Genomic DNA, 12,609 nt, shown 5'->3' with positions numbered 1-12,609 from the left:
CCTCATGGTGCGTGTATTCTCATAACGTTTTGGGGAGATACGTGGATCTGAAACAATTCATTCAGTTAACAGACGACCAGTAATACTCACAGGAGTCATCTGGGCAAATGAGGTCAAGAACGAGAGTCTTGGAGGGAGGATGAATAGGCTCAGATCGGCTTGAGCTCTGTAACTTTGAATATTCATTTGCCGAGGCCTTTGGGGGGATTTACTACAAAGTTCTATTAAATTATGAAGTGCTATAAAAAGCCTAGAGTTATTACGATCAAATACAGGATGAACGTATGACGGACTAGTAAAATAACCTGCCTCGGATATCTCGAGATCAACGTCGCACTATTTTTGGAACTTGACCTACTCCAGTGTTTCGATTCGGCTGTGCATTTGACGTTCTCCTTGAGGGTGTTGTTCACTGTTCAAGCCTTGAATATACTTTGTAGCCAGTGTGGTGGTGGTCCTGTTTGGATTCCCGAGTGACTGGAAGGAGCCAAACCCTTGTGAATCGATGAGGGAGGACACGATATCCCTTCCAAATTTCGGATAGCAAGCGAGACAGCAAACATCGCACGTTTTGATGGTTGCATGAAGGGACTATGTATGCCATCGAGGTCCCCGTGTTTTTGAATTTCCGAAGATGTCAAGGGATTCAGAGGTGGAGGAACCAGTATCGAGGGTATTCTTTGGGCCGATGCGTGGATTCCCTTCGATGTTTGAAGGCCTAAAACATTATACGTTAGCGGAAATACTATTATGAAAGCTTACCAGTATATTCGAACCGATGAGATGGAAAACAAACGAGTTCCAGATGTCGGAGGTGCCGCAGTGACCGGGTCATGAAAGATTCATCTGTGAAGGTTTCTTCGGGGCCCTAAATTTCCTGAACAATAGGATTTATCTTGAGATGATACATCAAGTAAATAAAGGCCACCCACCTTGGAAAAATAGCATTGACGGAACGTGGATGAATGAAATAATCACCCTCAACGCTTACCAGATCAATCTCAAGCTGCTTTCGGAAAGTCCTCGAGCTGACATCATTGCTGACGTTCATCTTCCTTTGTGTTCTGATTTCTTCTGATTTGCGCAGGGAAACTCTCGACATCACTCAATTTGAACGACACTGGGACGGCTAGAAGGTAAGAGTATTTTTGTATTCATTTAGGTACTTGCCGCTGACATCAAATTTCTCATTGCACGACCCTCTCATAATGCTAAAGGAATCCTTCGCGTGAATGACTGGCGCCACATATTCGGGTGCTTTGAAACACAATGAAGTTCTGGGTGTATATAAAAGAAGGTAAGTTCCTGCAGCTTGACGTCTTTCTGCCCCCTTACCTTCCCCCTGTCTCCCGTCTGTTACGTTCCAAGCCTCGCCCTGTCACCGTATCATGTTGGTGCGTGGGGAGCCTACGTGTCGCAGCGTATGGTATTGACAGTCTTGCGGGATAGGCGTTGATGTCCAAAAGAAGAACGCGCGAGTTGCCGCCGGCAACTCGAAGGTCGTCTCTTCCTCCCACCATGCTCCCTCTTGCTCCTGTTCTCCATTCGCCCCCCTCCACTTTAGTTGAGTCCCTCAAGATGACTTTGACACAGTCTCAGGTTGCTGAATGAAGTTTGTGAGTTAATTTGCGATTGGTTTTCTATGTTACTTACCTTTATTTTAGCTGGCTGTTCCGATCACTCACAAGCTTAAGATGAAGACTAAATTGTCGAAAAAAATTGCCCTGCAGCGAGCGAACACACGCTGATGAGGAGGACCTCAACGGTGTGGGGCACGGAGGATGCGCATCGAAGGTGTCCTACCACAGACTGGATGTAAGTTTATTCCTGCCCCCGGCAATACATCTTATTGATGACTTCCCCTCTACAGCACGACCTCCATCGTCTGCTCTCCACACTTCCAACACTCCCTTGACGACTGTGTACGCGCAAATTCTCGACTACGCTAGGCCGAGACGAGCATGCCTTCGAGCTGGAAGGACAGATTTTGGATGGAGATGACGTATCGTCGTCCGGCGAGCAAGACCAGGCGTGTGGGAGTGGTAGAGGTAATACAAGAGAGACGGTAGAGTTGCGGATGGCAGCTGATGCACCAGAAATTGTAAGTTTTTGTTTCTTCACCAACTGTGGCACTCACATCTTTGTAGACATTTTCTATCGAGCGACTACCTCAAGCGTCGTGCCAACGACGTGTCGAACGAGACGAAGCATCGGAATCCGGGAGAATTTTGGCTCGAGACAACGTATTGTCGTCCGGCGAGCGAGCCCTGTGTGAAGGTGAAAGATATAATGGTAAGTTCCTTCCTTGAGACACGTCAATCTCTGCTCACCTGATCTGCAGTACTTCTGATGTCTACATCAAAATGTGGTCCCCTCAAGAACCCGTTTTTGGGCCAAGACGATGTATCGTCGTCCGGCGAGCAAGGTTTGGAGTAGTGTGGTACTAGGAGGAATGTATCACAGGAGGGAGGATGTGTGCACATGCATGCGTGGAGGGTAAGTCATCTCTGTTGATTGATAGAGTCTGCCACCACTGACCTTCCTGTAGCTCGATGTCATCCTCTTCCCTCCCTTGCAGTTTCTGCTCACTGTTCTGTTGTAGATATAATCCTGAGATGAAATATTCATTAACTCGTAGTTATTAACCAAGTGAAGCATACTATGGAAAGGACTTACTATCCACACGCGCATCCCCCGCACGCCATCTCTCACATTCACAGTGTACAGCAGGAAACTACTGTATTCAATTTATGTGCAATAATTAGATGAACAAGTAGTTAAAGAAATTTGACAAATAGTAGCGTACCACTCCTAGAGATATGATTTCCGTTCATCGCGTACTGGGAGGAGAATAGACGCCCAGATGGACATCGTCGTTGGATGTCAGTGCCAGGATCTTCGTCCCACCCTCCTCCTTGTACCCTTCTTCCCCACAGCCTATCCTGGTGTCCTCGTCGTTGCCCTACAGCCCTGCTCCATCATATATCATGTTCCTCCATCGCTCTCGAAGTCCCAAACTCATTCCTGTCATCGGCATCGTCGTCGTTGTTGGTGTCGTTGCTGTTGTTGGGTTTGGGCTCCGTGGGTCATTGTTCTGTGAGATGGTGGCCAATATCGAATCCCTCAATGGATTCTAGGGTTATTGAAGTCCCTGAACTGCGAATCCAGCAGCGATTAACGCCGATGCGCGTGTGGGGGTTATGGGATGGGTCACAGTGGGGTATCACTATCAGGATCATATCGAGCCAATGGCAGGATGATCCTTATCTACGCGGTGTCCATCGTTCCTCCAAGACAGTCATGTCGTTTCCTTCGACGCTATGAACAATGATGGAGACCTTCGCACAGCTGAGAGCAGTGGGGCTACGACATCGTACTCGACTCCGCACAGCAGCCCGGTGCCTCTCCGGATCGCACTACCTTTAATGAACAGACCCTCAACTGACTCGACTCTGCCTACACCGTCGAGCACCATTTTTACGACAAGAAGGGCTATGGCGTCATTCAATAACCTTGTCACGTTGGCAAACCACCAGGAGAGGCTACGGGAGGCAGGCAAGATGGTATGGTGTGTCAGGGGAGAGCCGGTGGTCGAATTGCATGATTTGAGCAGGTAGTACCGTCGTTGGCAGGGAAGCGGCATGTACAGTCATTGAGGGAGACGGAGAGGATGTTGTACTGCAAAAGGATGTATTCAATAAAATGAATGACAATGCGCATAACAGGACTTACTTTGCATCCACGGCCAGGAATCTTCAATGCTCTCCTCCAGGCTCCCACACATCCACGCCATGCCCAGATGCTCAAGTCCTTCTGAGCATGCATTCGCTCACCGTGGGGCCAAATATTCTGAAAATTCGTGGTCCATCTTGAGCTTGGAAGCGGTGAAAAAGTCGGCTGCAATGAAAGGTAAATATCATACAAAATCAACGTAAAAATTTTACTCACAGAAAGGTGTTACATCATCCACTAGCCTGAGGGATTATCAATTATTGATGAGGGCCTTGGATAGCGGTGGCGAGAGGGAGGTGGGGTGAGTAGCATGATGGCAGAAGAAAAAGATGATCACGTTGACTTGCCGCCAACGAATCAAACACATGTCTCGTCTGATCACCGTATTTCGTTGTTTGGTTGAGTCTTTTGGTATGGGGGTTAGGAGTGCCAGGAGGTCATCAGGAGGTCGTCATCCGTTCAATAGTTGTGGCTTGACGTTGACGATAAGTGGGGAGGTTGTACGTCTTGTGGTAGGAGTATTAGAGCTTGTGATGGCCGGGTGTGCATTTGTTGGGAGGGAGGATGTCTGCATAGTGAAAGACACCCAGAGCAGCCGTCTATAGATCCAGCTCCTGTGTGCAAACGGAGGGAGACGTGACCATGTGATGTCAACCAAACCTTGCACTCACCCCTCAACACCCTGCAGCCAAATAGGACCCCACGCGTCACAGACTCGAGTCTGAACATGCTCTCAGACTCTGCCGGACCGTGGACCCAAATATCTCATGACATGACGTGACGCGCTAACGCTGCCGCAATCAACATCCTCCCTCGCTCACATTGTCGAGCACAACTGTGCTGCCGTTTATCTGTCTCCCTTGGGTGCACGTGTATCCGTTCCAGTCCTCCAATCTACCGACTGTGCAGCAACCTTTCGGATACTCTGTGACAGGGGCTAGCTTGTTTACTATGGCCATCACAATCACCCTTTCAGAGGACACTGTCCAACACCTTGTTGAATCTGTTACCACCCTCATCAATGCAGAGGAAAGTAGGGGAAGAGACGCGAGCCATTACAGGGCCTTGCTATCAGGACTCAATGAAGGGATGAGTCTGAACAGGAATTGTGATGAAATAGGCTCGTAAAATTCCTTTGGACCTGATTTATGCTCACAGTACTATCATAGATCCCCCTTCCATGTCTGTTGATGCGGTCGAGAGTGACTGTGATGTTGACGCAACTGTATCTGGCATGTCTTTGTGCCCTGTGAAGTTTTCTCTGGTCCTCAGTGCCCCACTGCCCTTTCACGCCCACGACGCCATTGCCCATGGTGATGGCACTTTCGGCGACCCTGGCCACAACTCTCAGGGTGATATGACTTTGGTATATCCATCATTGTCATCTGACATCGTCGACTCTCCCATTGACTCTCACAACGACAACTTGGAATATACACTATCCCCTATTCAACCACCCTTGTCACCACTTGACAGCACAGACAGTGATTTTGAGGATGAGAAAACTGTATACGGTGTGACTTCTTCTCCTCTGAAGCTGTCTCTGCCTTTTGCCACCCCCTCCTTCAATGCTGCCATCAGTGACTGGGAAGAGGTGACTGTCTTTGGTGCATCTTCCTCTCCCTCTCCTGTGATGCCACCTCAGGCCTTCAATAACTTTGGTGGTGGCGTCTCAGACCACGAAAGCACCAACGACAAGGGCATTTTAGGTGGTACTGAGATGCTGAACCCTATCAGTCACTCACGACCTGTTGAAGAGCTTGGGGCTGCAGTTCACGATCCTGATCCTGATCCACCAGCACCTCGACGTATTCATTTACTTGATGATTCAGCAGATGCACCGCCCGCAAAGAGACCTCGCGTCAGTGTTCCAGATGACGATTATGATCCTGATGATTCCGACGGAGATTTAGATGGATTTGTGGTTGAAGCACGCCTTCCTGGAGAATGTGAGAAGCGGAAGGGAGATAGGAAACGAAAGACAACGTCTCGAAGGAAGAAACAGTCATCTGGAGGATGCAAGTCCAAGGGCGCCAAAAGGGTTGTTACTTGGACTGACTCTCTCACACTACCACCGCCTTCCCCAGACTCACTCCAGCTATTGACTCGTCTCTCAACCGTCTCCTCTGAACAACGAACGGTGGAAGCTTTGGGTCGCATAACACGCCATCTTATGCAGCCACCTAAAGAGAAGTTGGAATGGAATGACACGTCCCTCGTTGCTATTGCACGTCGATGTAAGATTCTTCATGAGATGGAGGGACTCCATGATTACAAGCTCATGCTCTCGTATCTGCAGCTAGTGATTACTTGTGATGGGTAATTTTTTGTTTCCCTTTCAATTGACATTTGATCTCACCTATTTTCAGATGGCGCAAGGAAGCCCACAGGAAGAGACTGGGTTCCCTCAGTATGGCTGATTTTGCCAACGAGGCAGAGATCATACCTTCAACTTTCCGATCCTGGTACTCCATGGGAACTCGTCTTGTATATTTGGCTGCCGCTGGTAAGCTACTTGTATCAGCTTGCATTGAACCTTTGTTAACTGTCGTTTCAGCAACGCCATTTGTCCTCCTGTTATTGGCTGCCAGTGCTATGCGGGTTCAAGTTAGCCGTTCAGATTATTCTTCTATGGAGGATATTTCTGGCCTTGCTGTCCTTCTTCGCTCTCCAACAGGTTTGTGTATTATTCTGGATCAATCTTTTCCTACTGAATGGTGTTGTAGTCAGGGAACCAGCCTATAAATTGATTCAAGACTTAATTATACCGCATATTCAATGTCTCACTTCACTCACCATGCTTGAAGTGCCCTGGTTCAAAATATCTTTCTGGAACTGACTCCACTGGCCAATGGCAGCTGCGCCATTTTTCTGACGTTGAAATCAATCAAAAAAGCTTAGATGAGGTTCAAGTAAAGTGAGTCTGGTGTTTTGAGGCTTGATAACGTCTCTAACAATGAGGTAGCTTCTTCCGTTTACCACCTCGTTCCAGTCTCTGGACCGCAGTTTATGACCCAGTTTATACCTCCATGCCCAGCGTGTCCAAACTTAAGCCATTGTACACCTTACCGGAAGCATCGAAAGGTATTTATGAGATGTGTCCTGTGCATACTATACAGACAAAATTCCATGTACCAACAAACCGGTGTCCTTTTAATACTGCAGAGGCACCTCACTGGACAGCAGTGGAACGAAGCAAGGCAGTTGGCGCTGTACCTGTTACGAGTTTGCTTGAACTTGAAAATACGGTCTGTAATTGTCTTTCCATTCGAACGAGTCTATTTCTCATCTCTTGACCTTCTGTAGCTCAATGATTTCTATGATTCCAACGGTGAAAAGAAGGATCCAGACTCGTATATCCTTGTTGACTCAAATATATGCAAAGGGTACGTTATATCACTCCATGTTTGTTTCATAATTGTTAATCCATATTCTAGCAAGACTTTATTCATTCAAGACGTCGACAAACACCCAGTAGCAGTCTTAATCCCTGACATGGTCGATAATCTTCCTCATCTCCCAAAGTCTGTGGTTTCACAACTACAAAATACGTGGAAAGGTGAATTTGAGGATCATGAAGATTCTCGACGAGATGACTATCACTATATGTCCTGGCACTGTGATTATTGGAACCGATACCAAGAAAGAGTATGATTATTTTGCTATTAACCACATACAATCTGATGAGTTTGTGAACAGGGTTATGATGCCCCGGATGATGCCAGTCCTTACTACACTCATAAGGAAGGCCAGACGACATTTCATTTCCAGCGACGTGCACCTGGTCATTCAAAAGAGTTTCTCCAGGATATTGGAGAAACTGACCTTTTGGGTCAGATTTTCCAGGATGTCATGTCATTCGTGAATAACCATGTAAGCTTCATATTCTTCTCTCAGGTCAAATATGTTTTAATGTAATCTAGATCCGAACATTGCTACCAGATGTCTACCAAGAACTGACAGTATTCGTCGACCATCTACCATTAAATGACAAAAGTGTAGCCTATCCTTTTTCTGGCTTTGTTATTAACGTTGGCGTCTCCACAAATGGCCATCGAGATGGGTTCGATAAACTCATTTGCGCAGTGATACCATTCAGAGATTGGGAGGGGGGAGAGCTCTGTTTGTATGAAGCTGGATATGTATGGCGCCTGAAGCCATGGGACATTCTCATTTTTCCTTCTGGGCGCATCACTCACTTCAATCTTCACATGACTGGATTACGAGGCTCTCTGGTGCTTCATTCAGATAATCGCGGTGATTCATGGGCGAGTGGTGAAGACGACTCTGCTTTTGAGTATAATGGTTGGGCACAAGCAGTGGCAAGTTGATTTAGTCTATTTATACATAGATAATTGTTGGATTTTATATATACTGTGACTAATAGTTGAACTCTCCTCCATGAACTTGCCTCCTTACTGTATGTCCTCAAGACGTCACACTGTCACCGGCCATCGGCTCCTGATGTTGGACGCGCTCCTGAAATGTTGAACAGTTGACTCATTGACAGTCGGAGTACAACAACGAACTTTGCCACCTTCCACAATGTCCATGGATCTCACTCAGCTTTCAAACATACTCGGAAACTTATCTGTGAATGACTTGGTATTGGTATGTACTTTTTCTACTCATTTTGTCATCTTTTCATTGATGCTCTGTGACCACAGGCGCTTAAAGAGTCGCAGTTACAAACCCAAGCACTCCAAGAAGAGATTCGCCAGCTCAAAACAGCTGTCCCCTCCAACAAAAACCTCTCCGACATCTCCACATCTGTCTCGTCCATGTCAGAATCTACTGGATCAACTACAGACTCTTCTGCCGCCAGTGATTTGACATCTAGCAAAAAATCAAAAACTTTGTTTCAATCCAAGGAGAGCCAAGCCAAGCTGAATTATGTTGTGTGCAGAATGGTTTTCTTTGGAAACATATGGTGGGAGACAAAAGAGCTTTCAGGTTCTGCGCTTGAATACGATGTTGCGATTCGCAAGCTGGACTCAGCTGTTGTTGCCCTCCATGCTGCTCCTCATAGCTGTCAGAAAGTACTTCAGGACTGTGTCACAGTACTCAGGATCATCGTCAAACTGCATGAATACCTCCCGCCAGTTTACCACCCACTTATTGGTGCGACGCTTGACGGTAAATATTATAAGATGTTTAAATTAGTGAGTATTTAATTCTGCTGAGCATGATCTGGCATTTCATTTACTTAATCACATTGAATAGATGGCAAAGAAGGCACAAGAGGGCCGCTCAAACATGATGCATCGTTTTAGAGAAGTCAGACACAGGATATTTGAAGGGGTCCTTCCTGCTACGCACTTCCAAAATGGCTTTGACCGATTCACTGACCCGGAATGCCGGCGGCTTTTGGGATATGATGAAGTCAAGAAGCAGTACAAGCGGCTTCCACCTTGTCTGTTTGCTGAGGGTAGAATTTCTGGTGCGACTATGTTTAGAGTCCAAGCGGGGATAAAGGTTTGCAATTTTGATTCGCCCATGAAATCAGCAAGCTGACTGTTCAGCTAGATTCTTCTTGCCATGCTTTGGGGAAAGGGCGCTCTAGACAAGATTAAGATTACCATGAGAAAGACCAATGCTACTCTATGGGAAGTTAACGAAGTCAATGCTCCCTGCATGGCTTTCGTGGCTATTGTAGTAAGTGTTTTTATATTTTGATCCAAAATTATCATCTATACTCAGGCTATATTTCCAGATTCGATATCTTCTTTCTGGAGATGGTGATTTCGACTCACCCGGAAACCGGTCCGGCATTGACTACGATGCTGATTTTGAATACTACCTCAAAAGGATCGAGGAGCTCATTCAAGAAGGTGCAAAGTCTATTTCTAACACCTTCCAGTTTTACAACGAACAGGTCTTTCACCCAAAAGTGGTGGGTGCATCAAAAGTCCCAGGACTTCCAGTTCTGTATGACGATGAAGAGGAGGAGATTTGGCGAGGAATGAAGGAGATCGAAGACAGCCCTGATGACCCTGACGACTTTGACGATACTTCAACATCATTGGCTTTCACTCCCCAGATTACACCGGCAGTACAGGCTAATACTCATGATGCTTCAGCTTCTCAGCCTGCCCAGTCCATTACCCGTCCCACATCAGCCATCACAGCTGCTAATGAAATTGAACACGTGGAGATTCAATCTACCGAACAGACTGCGCCAGTCAAGGAGAAGAGGGGAAAGAGGGGAAAGAAAACAACTGCAGTGGCGACAGTTGTTCCACGTGAAACTCGCGCAACTCGCAGAACTCGCAGTACTCGACGAGTTAGATTTGAGGATGAGGTGATCGCTGCAGGGAGGAAAACCCAAGGTGACGGGGCAACAGAGGCTACCTTGCATACCTCAGCTGGAACTGCGCATCTGATGACTTCAGATATTATTTCAGTTTCGGCGCAGTATGATGAATATGACGAGCAAGAGGAAGATGAAGAGGTGGAAGAATAAGGAGTAGATACTTGTGTTTTATAAGACCATTCTGCAATATACTCCTGTGCTCCCAATGTGCATTGTGCATGACATGACGACAGAACCGGCTTTCTGATATTTTGCATGCGTGTGCCAAGTACCAAGCTGCATATGATAATAACCTGGTTCCCTATAATATTAAAGCTCATATAGTGTAATGGTTATTTTCTGTTACTGTTCTGTTATGTAATGACTTATAATATGTCGCTGGTTTGATTCTTAATGTTGCATTGTATTATTGATTAATTGTAAATTTGTATGCTTAGTCAAAATAAATCTGTAATTTTGTGTACTTGAAAACTAATAAAATGAATTAGCTTAACCTCACAGAAATTGGGTTGTTGAGTTTTTTCCTTTTTGAATACACTTCAGTATTGTATCCATCTTGTATTCAATCTAATAATGTTCAATTAGTTCTAATAATCTTCTAAAAATGTTCGCAATAAGGGAGCTCCCTGATTGAAAGTTAGCTGAAAAGCCACATAATTTGCGCCTGATCCACCGGGCCGAAGCATTACCCGGCACCAAATCATTTGCACAGCCTACTGCATTTCTACTTTAGGCTAGTTCCTTTTCAGGCACATAATTCAATGCCTTTTCGGACCGGACTTTCATCTGACACGGCCTAGTCAGGCCACCGGCTGCCTTTCGGCATTTCAATGCATTTTGCCGCCTTATCGTGCCTGAAAATCCAAATGCAGAAATTCCGACAAAGCCTAAGACTTTATACCATTTTTCTGCACTACACAAGAGAGAACTGGAGCGATATCATTGTACCAAGGACTGAATGCATATTTTCACCTAAAGTAGCAGGCTTTGCCCTAGAGTGGGCCCTACACGAGTTATTTCTTTACGACGACGATCTTTTTGTGCTAAAATCCAGAAATTTCGGATCAATCATAACAGGTTGGTAATAAGGATATTCGGGAGTCCTGATAGTCCCTGATTGTTGGGCAACGCGACGCATACTTAATGTGCTACATCCCATTTATAACAGCCTTGATAACAGCGGTTGAGCTGCATTCATAGCTCTGAGGGTCAGATAAGGTTTAGTGAAAATGACACGCAGGATTGAGGACTATAATCACCGTTGCGTTCACTTTTACCTCTATTGATCGTCATTTTGACACAAATTCTCAATGAACCCTGCAGCCGCAGATGAATTGGGCAAGACACGTCCTCCCTGTATACCGCTCTATTCGACGCCAGGATATGGCATGCCTTATGACGTATTTGCTTTCAATGACCATCTATGACGGCAACATGCGGACCAATTTTGCTTCCGCCTTTTCGTCCCTTTTCTTCCTCCGCTCGTATAAATATTCACTCTCTACGCTCGAATCTACATTTTTCCCTTCTCCCTCTTCCACGTAGACGCTTACCCCTCTCCCTGCTACGCTTACCGTCCGCAGTATACGCCGTCCCTCGTTACGCCACATGTCCTCATAACTTGACAGCCAAACAGACCCAATATGTCAACGTGTCTGGTTTGCAGCTTCAGACAGACGTGTTCAACAATAAGATTGATACAGATGAACAGAATAAGTCTCATAGCGGTCCATGCCGGCGAACGAGATGGCTTGTACGTCGGAAGGAATGAGGTTGTTTTTAGTCGTTAGAAATCTGGACGCATTGACGTGAAGTCAGTGAAATAGCCGTCGCATCGTCCGCATCGGCAGTTGAAAACTGTATGATTTCTCCTTCAATCTCTAGGCCTAAAAGTCCTCATGTGGCAGGAAGTGTGTTGCGACTACTGCTTCGCATTTGGACGCACAACAGTACCGGCTACGATGACACTGCTTTATGTGCTGCTTTTGTCGAGTTGCGATTACTGTGCCGACCTCGCGGCTTCAACGTTGTCAACGGTGAGATACTGTGCATGTGCAACTATGGATCGCGATGTGGAAATCTTGCTTTGCAGCACGTTCTGACTACTTGTTAGCTGTGATCCGGACCCGAATATCCCTATTACGATTGATCCAAATTTTCTGGATTTTGGCATTCTGGATCCGTACTTCGCCTCAGACCTCTCAAAAGGGCGATCCGTACGGAGAGAGTTGGACGTTGTGAGCTGACAAGAGACTGATGCACCTTCTTTGACTATAAGCCGACGGCTTCATTTGCCGCTTTACCTTTTTGTGCTCATTTTTACTATTTTCGCTATATTGATCTGATACAAATGCTCAATGAACCGTGTAGCCGCATTCCCTCCCAGGCCAACATTTTTCGCCGGGACGTCAACATATAAAGAGACGTTTTCGCTGACCACTTGTCTTCATACTTCAGGATGTCCGTCATCAACGACGAACAAGCCCAGGTGAATTGGGCGAGACACGTCCTCCCTGTATACCGCGCTATTCGACGTCGGGATATAGCATTGCTTGATGCCTTTC

At 46.2% G+C, this 12,609-nt stretch overlaps 3 protein-coding genes across 3 annotated transcripts; all 3 read left to right on the top strand.

Annotated features, from left to right (window-relative positions):
- Window positions 1–2,987: 2,987 nt before the first annotated feature.
- EV420DRAFT_1656567 (uncharacterized protein) lies at window positions 2,988–3,324 on the top strand (the record flags this gene model as incomplete). Its single annotated transcript, XM_060478862.1, has 2 exons — window positions 2,988–3,085; window positions 3,138–3,324. The coding sequence occupies 2 exons, from the start codon at window positions 2,988–2,990 to the stop codon at window positions 3,322–3,324; spliced, it is 285 nt and encodes a 94-aa protein (XP_060321313.1).
- Window positions 3,325–7,655: 4,331 nt separating this feature from the next.
- On the top strand, window positions 7,656–7,877 carry EV420DRAFT_1244978 (uncharacterized protein; the record flags this gene model as incomplete). Its single annotated transcript, XM_060466675.1, has 1 exon — window positions 7,656–7,877. A coding segment is annotated over one exon (222 nt), but the record flags the coding sequence as incomplete, so codon positions are not given.
- A 400-nt stretch (window positions 7,878–8,277) lies between these two features.
- Window positions 8,278–10,420, top strand: EV420DRAFT_1708972 (uncharacterized protein; the record flags this gene model as incomplete). The annotated part of the gene is made up of 5 exons (XM_060479580.1): window positions 8,278–8,343; window positions 8,400–8,894; window positions 8,956–9,207; window positions 9,259–9,387; window positions 9,446–10,420. 5 exons carry the CDS (start codon window positions 8,278–8,280, stop codon window positions 10,193–10,195), a joined length of 1,692 nt encoding a protein of 563 aa, XP_060321311.1. The 3' UTR covers window positions 10,196–10,420.
- Window positions 10,421–12,609: the final 2,189 nt, after the last annotated feature.

Source organism: Desarmillaria tabescens (assembly GCF_030435595.1).
Source record: "Desarmillaria tabescens strain CCBAS 213 chromosome Unknown EV420scaffold_398, whole genome shotgun sequence".
Lineage (NCBI taxonomy): Eukaryota > Fungi > Basidiomycota > Agaricomycetes > Agaricales > Physalacriaceae > Desarmillaria > Desarmillaria tabescens.
Note: the sequence above shows the minus strand (reverse complement) of the source record. Positions and strands in the feature narration are given on the sequence as shown.